The sequence below is a fragment of the Opisthorchis viverrini genome (assembly GCF_000715545.1).
Source record: "Opisthorchis viverrini unplaced genomic scaffold opera_v5_296, whole genome shotgun sequence".
NCBI lineage: Eukaryota > Metazoa > Platyhelminthes > Trematoda > Opisthorchiida > Opisthorchiidae > Opisthorchis > Opisthorchis viverrini.
Genome location: NW_008751953.1, coordinates 187,873 through 205,531, shown reverse-complemented (window position 1 = coordinate 205,531; position 17,659 = coordinate 187,873). Strand labels below are relative to the sequence as shown.

The 17,659-nt window shown below is 47.3% G+C and overlaps 1 protein-coding gene across 1 annotated transcript in view; it reads left to right on the top strand.

The window, feature by feature from the left end:
- Positions 1-9,420: 9,420 nt before the first annotated feature.
- T265_09672 (hypothetical protein) overlaps positions 9,421-17,659 on the top strand; it is a gene marked incomplete at both ends in the record, with an annotated part of 49,142 nt that continues 40,903 nt past the window's right edge. Inside the window, 5 exons of the mRNA XM_009175823.1 lie at positions 9,421-9,564; positions 9,811-9,942; positions 10,221-10,346; positions 10,394-10,501; positions 15,621-15,737. Coding sequence (XP_009174087.1) covers positions 9,421-9,564; positions 9,811-9,942; positions 10,221-10,346; positions 10,394-10,501; positions 15,621-15,737 — 627 coding nt within the window. The remainder of the gene's footprint in view (positions 9,565-9,810; positions 9,943-10,220; positions 10,347-10,393; positions 10,502-15,620; positions 15,738-17,659) is intronic.

Sequence of the window (17,659 nt, the reverse complement as noted above, 5' to 3'; positions counted from 1 at the left end):
TGCTGGATGGCCGTAGGTGTCAACTGAGATAATCTGACATTCCCAGCATTCCGTGCTCATTCCGCTTTTTAATTTTCCATGTCCACAAAGCCCCACAATCGACGCACATGCTTGTAATTCGTTGGACTGAATGATGTTCGGGCCGGTGGGACAGATTTTTCCGAGATATAAGCAGCGCTAGTGCTCCGTTTGTTACACAGTGCGTGAGTGTACTTATCAGCGGCGTGCCGTAGGTAAAACCTCTGGCACTATGCAAGGATGTGGTGATTTCATTTCGGTACGAATTTACATACAACATCCTCGCAGACTAAACCTTGTCGTTTCGTGGCGGTCTGCATACCTCAGTATACCGTTGAGCTGTGCTGGAGGATGATCTTGCACTATCCATAGTCTCCCACCAGAGTGCGAGCAGTAAAACTGGATATACAGATGGGACATCGATGCTTGAAGATTGACTTCGAGAAGTCCGTTGGACTTCGTCATTGATGAGGTACTGGGGCGAACGAACCCCAAAGCCCTTGTCTTCACATCTTTCCGAGCAAGAAACTTGTTGACCTAGAGTATGCAGAAGACATCGTTATCGTTTTTGCAAAGGAGCAGGAAGCTGACCGAGGTCATCCACTCCCTTCGGCATATGCTTTGCGCTCACAAAGTGCACTGTTGTGTCACAACACGTATAGCTCTCGAACGCACCTCTAAGAATTCCATGAGTGACTGGAGATGGCGAAGCGCTACACTTACCCTGGAGATCGCTTTAGTCCTAACGGTGGTGCGACAGGCGAGGTCAACAGATGAATATCGAAGGCCAGAATTGGCTTTACCGATTCGCGCCACTAGCCTCAGAGGCCTTCGCTGGGTCTCAAAGTATGCATGCATTAGACTACAATCCGGGCTGCATTATTTCACGACTGCGAGACTTGACCATTCAGGCAGTGCATTTAAAGCGTCTTCACGTTTTGGACCATCGGTGTCTCAGAACTATCACTAGGATCAGATGGAACAAGCAAGCTCACAGTGGGGTAAACCGGGCCATATTTCCCCCAACGAATGCCTCTAGCGTTGTAAGCCAAGTTGACCGGGCCATGCACCACATACCGAGTTACCCTTCTGGGATGAGCGCTGTTTTCCATGCTTAATTGGAAGTGGCGAAAACTTGAACGTGGATAGAATTTGGCAGAAGGGAATGAGGGATTATATGGAAACTTTGGGCGCTGTTTGTGCTGCTCGCTTCCTGGGTTGGATCCACGTTCCACTTCTGTGGTTGATTGGAGACACTGTACAGAATGTCCACTAACCGATGTCAGTGGTGCTTATGTAGTCATTTTCTATCCTGGTTGTCTTACTGAGTGTTTATAGTGTAGGTAGTTCGGATTTTTGTTGTAGACTAGTCCTATGTCCCTCCCTTGGCCATTTCTTTATTACCTGTATTACAAAGCTTTATCCAATCAAATTGACATGGCTGTATGGCAGTGAAACACCAGTGATCTCACCTGGCATTACTTCCAATGATGAATTGATCATACCTGAAACTGTGGCTCACCCGCAGATTTTGCGTGCAAGATGTATGCGGGACGACCTGGGTCATCAGTCTTAAAAGGTGGATCTAAATAAAAAGCGTTAATAATGGGGTGTGGGATCTAAATAAGATGTGGAAGAGGAAGAAAGGCGTCAGCAGTAGCTTGTTTCTGCTTGTCCACCCTACTGCATGTAGCAAGTGAGACAACCCGGCTGATGACCAGGCGACAGTCGATGTGACATGGCAGTGTTTTTGGTTGTGGGAGTTATGACTCTACGTAGGCTGGAATACTAGACAAGAGGACGGTTAGGATCCTCAGCTCAAGTCTTCGGCTCAAAAGCCTGACTGCAAGGCAATTTTTTTGGCGGGAAATATCAGCACATAACGTTTTGTCCTAACCACCAACCTGCAAAACGAGGATACTGTTGGTCAGATCCTTAACCACTGACTAATCTGTCTCACAGACGCTTCCCAGTAGAGCCCAGTGTGCCACGTCTCACTGTGGTGAAGTCTGATTTCTTCTGACGGTTCTCTTCTTCGGGACGAACGGTCCGAATCGTTTCTGAGTTTTTCGGTTTTTGACGTGACTGCTGTTTCACTGAGTAATCGTAGGCATGCTGTTCCCTTGCCTGTTGTGTACTCATTACTCAATCGCGCCGGTTTCCGGTTTCGTGTGCGTTAAAGTTGGGAGCATTTATGTTAGTTCCAACGAACTTCTGTTGTGTATTTCATGGACCTCCGCGCCGTTTTCGATTTACCGTAATGCTCTGTTGAGCGTCTTATTATCTGACCAAGCCCCATTGAGCTCGGTCGATTGGTACAGTTCCACTGCTCTTCCACGAGAGGTTGAGTTTGTTCATAAGCCCGGAGTCTGTCGACTTCGACCTATGCAAAGGAGTCATCATCATCAGCTGTCAAGACCGCGTACTTGCCATACCGATGTTATGGCTGTCACACTTTCGTTCGCCGGTAAATGGGGAGGCGTGGGTAGATAGCTACGCAATGGAGGCGGCAGCTGATATGGTTGACGCAATGAAAAGTCCACTGACATACCCGTGTTGAGGTATGCCAGTGGACTTTTCATTGGGGAGGTCGGGAGTGCAAGCTATAAATTGAAGGTAACAGCTTAGATTCATGCACGACATTGACCTTGCGACTGGACCATGTCTCACCGTTGCAAAGCGACTTGACCTTACCGTGGTATGACAGTTTGTATGCTTCCGTGACCTTTTGAGGTATAGTAGGTGGTGTTTGTGCGACACTCAGTCTCTCATACCAGGCCGATTTGGCCAACACAACCTCTTGACCCTCCAGACTGAGGGGTTGGAGCAAGCATAGCGACTTATTCTATAAAGATGGCAATGCACCTGAATTTCCCGCCACATACCGCTACCTTGCGGTCAGGCTTTTGAGCCAAGTGCTATAGCCCTGGAACTTAATCGTCCTTCTGTGTAGGCCTGGGAACCCTAGCAGTGTCCCAGCCCAAGTACAACGATGATAGTTGCAACTGACAATAATCACGCCACATCGGCTATCGCCTGGTGTCACCAGCCTGGTCGCATTACTTGTATACAGCTGGGCGGGTAAGCGAAAACATGCTTTGGCTGACGCGTCCCTTCTTGCACTTTCAAGTTTTTACCCTATCCAGTCCTCTCACTCTCCGCAGGCCCCAACACTATGAATGATCACTTTTTTCACCGTGCATCTCACTCAGTTACAGCTTCTGTACGTCCGGCTTATGTAACAACCCGAACCACTCTGAAATTTGTTTTCAATCCCAGAAAGTTGGTCTGCTTGGCTGTCTTCATGTCTGCACACTGAAGCAAACAGGACACCAAGCGGCTCTTGCTCGTATGCTTGATTCCCTCCGCTCTAATGTATAGTGTCTAAGGAACAAGGATGCAAGGTTGAACTGAATACTTCCTCGCTCGATCCCGAGTGCGCACTGTTGGTGATGCACAGGCCGTTGCAGCTGGATATGCTGGTGTTCGGTGGTCAGCCGTCTCTAATAACCGAACATCACATCATTTGGACGGATGTGTCACGTGCAGGACGCGGACCAAACGAAGGCACGCCCTGATTGGTTGTTTGGCTACGTCTGTGAGAGAATCTCGAGAAAGTGGGGTCCGTCGTACACCGTTTATTGTGTCTGCTTATACCCAACTGACTGTAGCTTTGAATCTACCAAAGACAGTGTCTATGACGTTGTAGAGGCACTTTTACAACGGGCTAAATGTTGTGGTTGCTGGTGACATGAAAGCTCAGGTAGGTAGGCCAAGCGCTCCTGATGCTCAATCGGGTGGTCGTCTTGAGTTAGACACGAGGCGCACGAACAACGCACAATGCCTGCTTCGAATATGTAGCGATCACAGACTTGCTTTATAGTACTGAGTTCCGGAAAGGCGCAAATCGCTTGACAACATGGTGCCTACTAACAAACCAGCCACGAATCCAAATAGACCACATCGCCATCAGTTATCGGTGGTGATGGTTGGTCACCCCATGCCGCTCCTTCTGGAACACCAGCATGGACCATGCGCCTGTATGCTGCTACTTATTGCGGTTTTCGTGTCTACGCAAAAGACGCACACCTCGCTTAGCCATTGAAAGTTAGTGGGCCCAGCAATCAAACGAAACTATCAGAACCAGCTCCTCGAATGCCTGCCGGACTGCACGGCGACTAGGAAAAAATATCCAAAGCGCTGGTGAAAGCCGGAATGTCTGTTTGCGGTACAACCCAGCTAACCTCATCGAAACATTAGATCTCTGGCAGGACCGTTGCTTTGCTGGAGGCTCGTGAACGCAACCACAACTCAACCCAGCAGATAATTCGATGCCAGGTGAAACTGACTGTTCATGCAGACCGCCAAGCTTGGAGGACCCGAAAATCCAAAGAAATGGAAGAGTAAAGTGCTGAGAAGGTTTACAGGCTGTTGCACCTGATTCGTTCGTCTAGTCCTTGGAAGCCTCTTATCAGCGAAACTAACTGGGACCAGAATAGCTCTCTAACACTCAGCAAAGCAGAAATCACGGACATGGGGACAATACTTCGAACAATTCAGTTGGCCTTCTGCTACCTCAAATCTGAACTACCTACCTTCGACAGAAAGGTGGACTATGAACACGGAACCCGCCCTAATTCTCAGACCTGCGAGTGTATATGTCTACTCAAGCATCATCGTACTCTTGGCCCTGACGACTTTCCATCAGCTCTATTCAATGAGACGGCGAATTCCTCAGTCTGTCTGTCTCGTCTCAAGTGGTTGGAGCGTGAATTCACTGACCCGAAGGTCCGTGGTTCGAACCCGACCTCTGCTTCTCGACTTCCCCTGTCTAGGCTTGGACAACCTGGCGGTATCTCAGTCCTCGTGCTTCCTTTATGTGGCATGGCAGTTAGGCACCGGAAGGGTGTTACAGCTGAACGATTTTTCTTTATTTTTTTATCTAGGAGAAAGAGACCGTTCTAGGCAACTGAGGTGAATCGATAATAATGCCGATTTTCTAAAAGGGTACTCACAGTGAATATGGTAACTACGGAGGTGTTCACTTGTCCCCATTGTAACAAGGCTTCTGGCGCACTGATTCTTTGGCGTCTCACGGGTCGAAATAGCCCAGTGTTGAGAACGCGAATCTACTGACCGGAAGGTTCATGCTTTGAACCCGACCTCTGCTTCCCGACGTCCCCTGTTTAGGCTCGGGTAACTTGGCAGTATCCCCGCCCTCGTGCCTCCTGGATTTTTTTATTTGGCGTCTTACGGCCGCATGCAAATCCTTGACTTGTGAGCGTCGAGCGGGATTTTGACCGGATACAGGCCGCGTTGACCACACCATCACACTTCGTCAGGTGTTAGTGCAACATCATATGTACAGGTGACCTTGAATATTGGTATTCCTTGACTGAGGGGCGCGCTCGATTCTGTGGATCTATCAGTGATGTTAACCACACTTGCTCAACAAGCTATGCGTCAGAAATTTGTGAACTTAATCCAACCCCTATATTCACGTGTATATGGGTTTGTGAGAGTTTATGGTGAGCTCTCTGAAAGCTTCTATAAGAAAAAGGGTATCCGGCAAGGATTCCCATTCCCTTTTTTCGTCCAATGCGAATGCTGTAAGGTCATCAAAATTCCGGTGTTCAAATTGTTTCTGGTGAGAACTTTGCCATATGGATTATGTAGACAACATCGTCCTCATCTTTGAAAACGAGAACGCAGCGCAAGCTCTGTTGAATAAACTGACGACCATCACACCATCTTTCCGCCCGCGCCTAGCACCTTCAGAGTGCGAAGTCATGTTTCATAACGCACAATCTCTAAACATACACTTCATAGTTCAAGGAGAATCTCCAGAGGCTGTAGAGAATTTTACATAACTTGTTAGTTGTATTCGCCGTGACGGAAATGTGTCTGATTGAGTCAGTTTAACAATATCAAAGGCCCGAATCACGTTTGCTAACTTGCGTCACTAGTGGAGCACTGCGGAGCCTTAGAAGTGTTGCTGGATTTGGATAGCGTCAACAGATTAGTAACGAGGGAATCAGACAGCGGGTATTTGGTTGTACAGTAGGCACACTGATGTTGCTGTCTCCGATGGTGATAATTAGGATGCTGACAACATTACTAACTATTCCTTCTCGGGCTCCCCATCCAGGGAACATGAGGTAGTCCAGTGGTTAAAGCGCGAACTTGCTGATCAGATGGTCCGCGTTTCAAACCCAGCCTCTGTATCTCGACTGCTTTTATCCAGGCTTAGGCAACCTAGCAATATCTCATCCCTCGTGCTTCCTTCAGGCACCCTTCCGGTGCCTGGATGCCACTCCACTCGAAGGGAGCACGAGGGCTGGGGTACTGCCAGGTTGCCCAAGCCTAGACAGGAGAAGTCGAGATGCAGTGGTCGGGTTCGAACCACGGACCTTCTGGTTAGTGATTTCACGCTCTGACCACTTGAGCCATCTCGTTGAATTCGGCTGAATTCTTATCCCTATCCAAGGAGACGACAATGTCCAGCGCAGCCGAATTTGTTGATACTGGCTCTCACACTTCGCTGCCGAGTCATTGTTTGGTCAGCCCTGTCTGGTTTCCATCCTGCGCGTGGTTGTGTGAAAAAATCTTCGAGGAATTCGGTTGACCAGCTTACGTATCACACCACCAAGCCAGCGCGACCTAAGAAGCATCATTTCACGTATCGCAGGCGAGCTATTTTTTTCCGAGAACCATCCGAACTGCCTTAGCATGACTGATCTGACGTTCCCACCAGACTCGGGCAGTGCTCCGGAGACATCAATCCTCAAACGCTGAAAGTCTTTTGACGTTTTATGATCCTACAGTGATATCGAGTGCACCGCAGCATTATGAACTCCATCCTTGACGGATAATCTGATGTCAAGTCGACGCCACTGGTTATACAAGTCCACAAAAGCTGCCCTTGTCCTCTCAACCTGGGTTGAAGTATCATCTTTGGCTGGACCTCCGACACTGATACAGCTGTCCAGGTAGACGAAATGCTACCACTTTAATGTGTCCGTTGGTGAGCATGAAGTTAGGGTTCGACCCCACCCAGTCTCGCAGCAGCATTTTATAATTTTCAGGCAAAAGGCGCACGTCAGTGAAGCCGAATTATTTAGATTATTTAATGGTGTCTGCATTACGATGGCTTCATGTCTGAGAAGAGCCATACCGTCTGCGTACTCGGCATTTTTGAGCGGATACCCTGGAAGCATTCCGACTCCACAGGTGTTATAAGTGAGTGTTCCAAAATCACGTGAATGACGAACTTGAAGAGGAAGGTTGAAAGACGACAGTCTTGTCTGACACCAGGTGACAGCTTCAGACCCTCACGCGTCCGCTGGAGTTGGCATATGGTGCCATAAGGAGGGTCGAGGATTTATGAGGGACACCTTTGCTCCATAGATACTGATATAGTTACTGACAGTCCACAGTCAAAGTCGGCTTTTAAGTCACCGTTGGTTGCTAGGATCAGTTTCATTGTTCCAGATTCTGTCGAAGGGTGAAAATATGGCCGACATATCCTCTCACAGGATAGAATCCAGATAGGTTTTCATGGATCTGTTTCTTCCTGTGTTCAGTTGCCTTTGAAAGATGAGACCAGAGAGCACCTTTGATACAACGGTGGTATTCACACAGCACCCGTGGGCCATTTTCGAAGACGAATAACTGTCCATGTGCCCCATGGTGAAGCCACTTCATTCGCTCTATGTCGCATTAATGAGTTTTGTCTGATGGCTCACCAGGGGTTCTCCTCTTTCTTTAAGGAAAGCTGGATACAGTCTATCCGTTTCTGGTACCTTCTCACGTTTCAATAGAGATATTTCATATTTTATTTCTCATTTTGTTGGGTGGTCAAGGTTCACATCCAATTCTGCCTCATATAATGTCTCAAGAGGTTGTGTTGCAGGAGGTCAGCTAAATTGTCCTTCGAAGTGTTCGGTTCATCTTTCCAATCGGCGTTTTTGTGAGTGAATGAGCTGTCCTTTTCGCCTATCTTTTCGCTGGCCGTTGCTTTCCTATGGTCAGTCAATCGTACCAACTGTTTTGGTAGTAAAAGCTTCTTCCTTCTCCCGAGCTTTCGATATCCACCAAAGCTCCCAATATTTCCTTGGGCTGTTCACTATTTTGCGCTTGAGGGACTTACGAGCGCCCTCATACTCGTTGCCTGCTGATATGAATTTCCTGGGAACTCGACAGTATCTGGTAATCATCTGGTTGTATCGGAGAAGTCGGACAGGCAGTAATGAACACCGCTAGCACAGCTTCTTTCACTTTACCATGCTTCATCCCCGTACTCACTCCCACTGTTCGTTTACTGTAGAGAGTAGTTGAGCTAGCTCGGATCGATACTACTGAGCTATGGTAGTTCTCCGGCGAGGGCCTGAAGGGAAGCGAGCCGTCCGGCGTGCTCGCATCATGGCGTGATTGTAGTCTAATTGTGTGCCCTAGAAGGGGCGGCAATCTTGGCTTCCCACCGGCAGCTGATGTACCAACTGGGTCCACTATTGATTTGCGTCTGTTGGCCGCCAGGTTACGCGATATGAACGTTTTTATGCTGCGAGTTTGTACTGGCCAGAAACGGCTGATGATCTGGTTCACTCTCCGTTGTCTATGTGACAAGCATAGACTCCGAATCGATCGCTCAGATTTGGGTACTCGTTCCGCCTGCAAGGATCACAATGTCAGTGATTTCTGCTTGACGAATGAGCCCGGATAACTCTCGATGGAAATTATGCTTCTCAGCTTGTTAGGGCATACGGTGACACTACAAAGAGACATCGTTTTTTAATGCCTACAGGCATTAAGCTTGACTGAGCTAGATAACCGAACGGCGCAAAGGCAACTGTTTACTGGGATCCAACTAGAATTCACACAGGTATACAGCGCGAATGCCCATTATCCGCGTGTTACAGGTGGAGTATCGATCCTGATTGAGCACAAGAACAAGACTGAATACCGTAGAATGAATAGCGCTTTACTTGTCTAAGAACAGACGTACATAAGCTGAAAATGAAGGCGAAAGCGTGGTTAATACGAAATGACAATGTGAATACAAAGGATAGTCATGACACCGCGATCGTGTTTGACTACGCCGTCAACTGGATATTGACTAATGCTCTTGGGAGCTAATTGGCGGGCAGATTACGGCGAATATTGATATATCCGAATTGGAGTATGCAGGAGAGATCGTCTTCTTGACAGCAGCCCGCGAAGTCTCGTATCCGAGCGAGAAATACGTCCCAAAGCTTGGTCATTAAGAACAGCCATGGCGCTTTCCTCTGGACCGCTGTCGTACACTTGTGCAGGTTCTGCTTTGTACCAGTTCTCGGGATACGACGTGCCTGCCTAGGGAGGCATCCACTTGCTTTTGACAGATTTTTCGCCTGATCCGCGGCGATGGATCCCACGTCGTTGCAATGCAAATACGACTACTGTGAGAACACTTGTCTCTTTTTCAGGTGTATGTCGGTTCTAAAAGTCGTGAATGTTTGTGTCAACAGTGCACACAGCGTTAAAGCCAAAATGCCACAACATTTGATAGTAACATTAAAAATGCCACTGTTGGGAACTACTCCGTGTCGGTTCTCATTTGGAGAAACTGAGAGACGTTTCGTTTAGTTTCTCGTTTTTTTTTCTCAGAACATCGTCCATGGCACAACGTAACTAGCGTAGTTGCTCCGTTAATGCCTCCATTTGTGTGATTACTAGGAGTTTATCTAGAATGGCCTAATAACATAACAAGATCGTTTTCATCAAGCACCTTGGTTTTTCTTTCCTTTTTTCAAGACAATCCAAAAAATGCTAACTGAAAGCTTCCAACGTCTTCCTCGTTTTTGTCGGCCATTGCGTTATGTGATTCAACTCAAACCCTGTTTTGATACGTTCACCTTTGATGGCAAGGAGACCATCTCACTAGATGTATGGTTTCACTTTGAGTTGGTGTCAGGCTAATTACCATTCTGAAGGTGGTTCAAGCTACATCGGAATTCGTTTTGAATCAAGCCAACCTGAACGTGACGCATGCTACGTTGGATGGGAGTAAGTTACTGTCCGCCTTGTTGAGCCATTAACTTTCATGCCAGACGCGGTCGAAATCGTACACAAGTCCGAAGTGGAAAAGGTGTCATTCCGCCTCCATAAGCCCTGTTCGGTTTGTTGTTTATCGGTTCCGTAACTATTGGTGCTATTTACCACAGCCCGGTCCGGCCACTCTGGACATCAGTTTCACCGGAAAGATTAGTGATAAGATGAATGGATTGTACAAGAGCGTCTACACAGATGACAGCGGTGTCAACAAGGTTATGCTGGCCACGCATTTTGAAGTATGCTTGTTCCACATTCCAAATGCATGATTTCGACTATTTCATAGCCCACAAGCGCACGGCGAGCGTTTCCTTGTTGGGATGAACCGGATTTCAAATCCGTCTTCAGCATAACTCTTGTTGTCCCAAGCACTTTGACTGCAATATCCAACATGGTAAGTGAGAAACACTCATCTTCCGCACCATCGGTGTGTCCGGTTGTTCTGCTGGGGCGTTGCGTATTGGCGATCAGCTTCTGATACACGTGTCTTAAAGTTTTGTCGCGCTTCAGCTTGTCGGAGTGTAAGCACTTCAGCTTTTCTTGTGGGCTAGAAACCTTCTGTTTTTCCCCCTAATTTTTAATTTTTTGTCTACTTTGCCCATCTATTTCGAACTGACCGACTTTTTGAAAACGAGACATTTGATTCCATCCGGATACGATTCGAGTCGTATGAGTAAGTGGAATGCAGCAATCCTGTTCTCGCAAGCTGTTGCATAGCAGTGAGGGTGAGACGGACCGGAAGGTCCGTGGTTCGAACCCGACCTCTGCCTCTCGACTTCCACTGTCTAGGCTTGGGCAACCTGGTAGTATCCCAGACTTCGTGCCTGCTTCGTGTGGCATGGCAGCTAGGCACCAAAATAGTGCTACAGCTGAACTATTATTTGCATAGCAGTAGGATAACAAGGGGGGTATAATGCGATGCTCCAGGCCTTCCTCAGCGTGATCGTTGTGGTTGTGCACTGAGCGTATTACCTTCACCGAGTTCCAACGTCGCAACGTATCTTAGGTGTCTTTCTGCCCACGCGAAAACGGACTGGCTCGCTATGGCCAGTTTCGTTCGTTATCGTGTGTCGATTCATCATTCCCACAAAGCTCACGTCTAAGTTGTTGTCTCACTTACAACCCACCTAGGCTTTTTCATCACTACTGCTGTTCCATTCGATGGCGTGCCATCAATTTTTTCCAGTCAGGCGAGATGATCTTAAGTAAGAATGTTTGGCATGGAAGGATGTGTAAAGACCAAAAACTGATGAAAATTATAAAAGAAAAAACTGGTTCAGCTGTAACACTATCGGTACCTAGCTGCCATGCCACCCGAAGGAAGCACGAGGGCTGATATACTGTCAGGTTGCCCAAGCCTAAACAGGAGCAGTCGAGATTCAGACATTCATTGGGTTAAAATCATGAGTCTTCCGGTCAATAAGCTTGTGTCCTAACCGCTGAGCTATTTCGAGCTATGAAAAGAAGAAAAACAATGCACAATACTCCTCAAGGCGCAGTAAGCGCAGTCAAGAATCGCATGTCAGGTACGCGGTCTCTGTCATACTGGGATAGGTGTGAAAGTCATTAGCAAGAAAGCTCAACGCCACCTATCGCGCGTAAAAGTGTCGTAAGTACGTAGAGAGCTCAAAATGACCAGTCACCGGCCACTGAGTGTGACCCTAGGAAAGCGGATACCTCGACATGAAATGACCATTGGTTCGTGAACCAAAACACCAACACAACAACCACTGACACTTGGGGTTGAAGTGATGGTGGAGCAACAATAGTCGGCTCCGTACTTCTGCTTCTTCTCATTCAGCGCCCATCCGGGACCACGCTTACGTCTTCCATCGGCACTCCTGAACAGCGATTAGTTCAGGCGTAATGAAAAACGTCAAAGTAGGTAGACAGTATATCCCCGATGACGGAGAAGTTTCTTAAGTCCCTTGCTACCCAATTATGATGAGGACATTGAGCATCATACGCGATTTAGTTGGACTGTAGTATATGCACCAGACTCTCCGGTTAATCACAGTTTCCACGACGAAATCCCCTGGTTGTCATGACCACTCTGGCTCTCGGCAGGTTGCACCGCAGCTGGGTGCCACGGGTAAATACTCGAGAAAGCGTACTCTGGAAACACAATCGATCAATTCGAAATAGGTGAGGTGACCGAATAGCAAGCCGCGACCATCAACGTTGTTGTGCAGACTATCACCCCAGGCGGTAACCGTTAGTTCCTTGGTTTTCACGCACGTACTTAAGACTGGGAAGCCTGAGATCCCTAACAACACCATTCACATTGTCGGCGAATGTATCAGCTTTAGTATTGGGTAGTTTCTTGTGATCTTTGTTCTTTGATGCGGGTTTAATGGACATGCGTCACCCCGTCGAGTAGTTTCAGAAGCTGTTGTTGGTGGTTGCAGACTGCTTTCCCCCTGAAAGTAAAGGGGACACCCAAATATGTCATGGTGTCTGTCGGACCCAGAGGAGTGGTAGATTCCTCGGCGAAGCAAAATGTTTCGTGTTAGGCAGAATCCTGCGCAAAAACTTCCTTATCGTTCGCAGTCGGGTGCAGCCCGATAACTCAGCTAATGCATTCCTGTGATTAAAGTTTAAGTGACACCGATGTTTTCTATCCCCACAAATTACTATTGCTTTCATCCGTTGGGCGTTGATTGCCATGCTAGCTTCTCCCATCTTGACCTCAGCAGCTCCATGCTTCTCTTTAAGACGGGTCTGATTTTATGACATGACCCAGTCGTCAGTAAAGGCTAAAGCGTCCAGCAAGGTTTCATGGAACTGGTAGCCTATTTACGGACTCGACAAACCAAGAACCTCATCATCCATCGCCTTGATGAACAATATGGGATAGAGTGAACCTCTGAATTGGGGAAACTGCCACAGCGTTATCATCAACCCATCGAACTAGTGGTGATGGTGCTTCAAACGCATTGGAAGATCTGCCAGTTGTATCGTGTGGAACCGAAATGTCAACAAACTCCAAACCGAGGTTAGGAGCAGTCGCTGAAGAGTGAGCTCGAGTTCGAACCTTGCCTCAGAATCTCGATACCTCCTACCTAGGCCTGGGGAACCTGACAGTATAATCAGGCCTTGCGCTACCTTCTCATAGTATAGTATCTAAGCGCAGGAAGGTTGTTGCAGCTGAACGGTTATTGGTATCTTGAGAGTGAGGAAATATGGAGTGTATCAGCTAGGTATCATCCAAACAACCATCTCAGTGTAGAAATGCAAACTAGAACTAAGACGGTTGCAGCCCACGTCTCCAGCGATCAGTAAGCACTTTGCGAAGGCATCGAGCGAGCATGGATGACATGGAGGCCGGCCTCAGTCTGATGAGGTCTGGCTTGGAAAAGATGGAACATGCGTGACACCGGCAGAATATACTTGCGATGGACCACCCTCAGATAATGAATACAAGTTGAAATACCCAGCAAGATCCTTAGTATTGAACTGGTGAAGCTTTCTGTGTCCAAACCTCCATGTGGGCCGTATTCCTCTTTTTTAATGGGTCTGATCAAACTCTAACCTGACTTGATTGGCAATGCGTGTTCTGTAGTAGAGAGCACCTGTATCCAGTCATCATCATCACCATTCTCAGCTGTAAGAACCGCGTACTTGTCGTACAGCGGTTATAGCTGCCACAATTTCGTCAACCTATGATTTTGGGAGGTTGGGTAGGTACTTGCGCATTGGAGGCGCGAGGTGGTGTAATTAATGCTTAAATACAGGGTCATCAGTGGACTTTTAGGTGGGGAGATTGGGAAGGGAGCTATGCATTGAAGGCAATAGCTTGGATATACAGGCGCTATTGAGGGGGCGACTGGGTCATGTCCTTCAATGTCTAACGATTGATGTGTCCCGTCTCGGGGTTCCCATCCAGGGAGGCGGCAATGACCAGCGTGGCTGAGTTTGCTGGTAATGGCTTTCATACTTAGCTCCCAAGTCGTTCTACCTGTACCCAGTACTTTTCGGCGTCCGGAATCAAACCGCGGCTTCCTTTGTACAGTTCCTTCCACGACCCACCAAGCACAAAGGACGCTACATCTTTCCGCCCGTGATGGTACAGGTTCGGATGACATGCTAGTTGGCTCGGCGTATCTGCTTTCGGTTGACCAGTGCATGATAAGCTTGCTGGTGATAGCGTCGGTAGGCAGGTTTCCACGCTTGTGGAAATATCTTGGACGGTCCAGAAGCGACAAGACCATCTCCGATGTCATGATGCCGGACTACAACCCTCGAGCAAAGACTAGAATTGTCAACACTGTCAGAGTTGGATTCCAAGAGTGACCTGCTGCATTCCAGAGTTTGTTTGGACCGTGGAGTCACCATCGGATGAACTTGAAGCTGTCTGATTTATAGTTTGCTCGGAGCCCCCAGATGGCGATTTGTACAGCTGTGGTTGCTGGTAACCTGGTTTTGATACTGGTAATTGATAAACCAAGGAAATACTGTTCCAATCCCACGAGCAGCGCGGTCTGCATGTCAAGGCAGATGAAACCTGCCAGCCGGGCGCCAGAGTGACTGGGATTTTTTATTGGGGCCAGCACCCGAACAACCCTATCTGCATTGTGATGGGTGGGGTGTGCAGGTTGATTTAGCTCAGTCTTCTGCGGAAACTGACGAGAACAGTCAGTGCAGACCAATTGGGTGACCACGTTCGTGCCAACACTTTCATTGGCGTCAACCCCGATGGTGGGCTACCAAGCCAGCCTTCAATTTGTAGCAGTTGCTACAGTCCTCACGCCTGAGTTCCTCACGTCTCTCCCATGTGCCGGTTGGAAATGGGATTGCTAATACTGTTGTAGTCTGTTGGGTTTATGATGGGGTAGGATGGCTCAGTGGTTAAAGTGCGAATTTACTGGCCGGAAGGCCTACGCAAGTGATAGCTGCGTAAACAAAAATGGATGAGAAGTTGTAGTGTACAAGTGGGACCGGAATAGTCACGTGGTTTGAGTGTTTGTGACGCGTGATCTAGTGAATGACCTTTACAGTTCGAAACCGGCCTCTGCATCTCGACTTCTCTTGTCTATCCTTGGGCAGCCTTTCAGCACCGCAGCCCTGGTGCTTCTTTCGGGTGGCATGGCATCTAGGCACCGAAAGAGTGTTAGAGCTGAACGATTTATTTTATGATGCGCAAATACAAAAAGAAGGAAGCTCATGAACCGAATCCCGGTGGGCTACATTAACCAGGTCACCGTTACTTCCGGCAACCTATGATAAACGTCGTTTCTTACACTGCTACTGGGGGTAATGATGTGGATAACGAGGATACTCAAAATCTGTTGTCTGATTTTGTGGTAAGGGGTATTTATACAATAAGGTGAAAAGTTTTGTAGTTCCGTTCTTATTGCTCATATCCTAACCTTTCCTTGTGAAATTACTGATGTGATCCACCTTTATAGGAAGTATACTGCCCTAGTATTTTTTAGGTCAGGCCACAGTTTTATTTTGTCGAATTTCTCCTTCTTGGTCCCATAATTACCTGATTCTGCCTATTTCCCTGGTAGCCCTTGTTATCGAAGACCGAACAGAGCGATGGATGCGCCGTCCACGTGTTTCAGGATTCGCCAAAGATGTCATCTTATTTGGTTGCTTTCGCCATTGGCGAGATGGAATATGTCGAGGTAAATTTACTTACCGGGTGTGGTTAAGCTGCCCCTTTTTATGTACGTTTTTATTTTACCTTTCCATCTTGTGTGTGAGTTCAAAACCTAAGACAACCTTCTCCTCGCCGTTGCGTCGCGGTATGGACACTATCCATAGAGGTACGTGACCCAGGTTCCAACCTCCTCATCACCCCTGAGTGTTCTATCAGTTCCCCGGTTCGCATGAATGCTTTACTACGTAGGCTGCACTGGTTAGTCATACTGAAGACATCGTGTTGCTTTTGGGTTTCGGACTTCCAACTCAGAATCCAGTTAATCACCACTGCCTCATAGTCGTCGACATGTTGGCTGAATCCAGTTTGAAATTCGACAACCGTCAGTGCGTCTTTGTGTAGTGGATTGGAGCGGTGCGTTAGTGGCTGTGTAAAAATATTAAAACTAAACTGAATAAAAACGCTGCAGATGTTATATCTCTGGTAAGCCGTGATTTGAAGTGGCGAAGGTTGGAGAGAGCGAATATGTACTATTATTATTTATTACTATTATTACTATTATTACTATCGAAAGCATAACCACAGGAGCGAATGCGATCAGTAGTACAGTTCAACTCTACATAGAACGGCTCCACGGCAAGCCGTTTTTCCCTGCTGTTGATCTACGTCTGAGCTCTCAACAGGAATTTCGTTTCATGTTGTGGTAGTTGGGATACATATAGCCCATAACAAATCGTAGAACTATCCATGATTTTGCCATAACTCCTTTACTACTAAGTTAATTTGAACAAATTTTCGCCAGCAAGTGACAAGTCCCTCAGTTGTTTTATGTAACAATTGCCGCACCAGTTCACTACACACTAAAGAACTGGTGATATCACCCCGTTGGTGACTCAGCGGAGAGATCAAAGATCAGTTATGCAACCAGAACCCTCAAATTTTCCTCCACCTCAATGAATGTGAACGCCACAGACAGTTGCCTTCTGGATCACCATACAATTGCATTTATCTGACTTTTTTCTCACTGACTTATAGGATACCGAGGCTTATGAAATAGAATGGGAGGGTTTGAATTCCTAACAGATGGGTCTGTCCGATCTTCGCTTACATGCACCTCTCATCTATTACTTCAAGTGTTTCTGAGTGTGCCGGAAGTGCCAATGCAAACAAACTCAACTCCTGTTAACTTGCTTGTGCTATACTTCTTTTCTGTTAATATTTACATATTTTCTTGACTGTTTATACACCGTATCCCTTCATATTTCCAAAATCCGTTCCCGTGTTTACCTGTTGCATCTAACCACGTTGATGGACCCCGCGCATACAGCGATTTGCGCTTATCCGAATGTGCAACCTTCTGAATACCATGTACTCGGTGTCGACCAGAGAGCGAACAGATGGGTGAAGTCCTGAAGCCATCAGCATATCTAACCCGCAGTTGTCTAAATCCTTAGTGCACGTCCAGGGTCATGTGATGGCCCCCACTCAGCTTGGTTTGATACTCACATAAAGTCGCTTCTGGCGCACTTGGAGGCTTAAAACTCCGGAACGTCCAGAGTGTTGGTGCAGGCTGTGTTCAGGAATACAGTAAAAGGAAGCATAAGATGGCAATAAAAACAAAGAGGGATACCTGTGACCGAAACCGGACGGTGGTCATACACAAACGCGCGCGTTGGCAAGCTCGGTATGTCAGTTCACTCAGTTTGCTGGTTACTCAACTCTATACCCCGATCATAGTTCGTCGCCTGCTGTACAAACACTTGGCTGCCTACCGTGTGAAGTAAGGCCTGTCGTGACACGCTCTTTCGTAAGACAAATCGTGGGAACCAAATATTTGTTTATCTGTATTGGACACTGGCTTTCATCTGAGTCTTACCAATCCGTTATCTATTCGTTGTTGCATTTCGTGTTTTGCGGGTATATATATATATATATATATATATATAT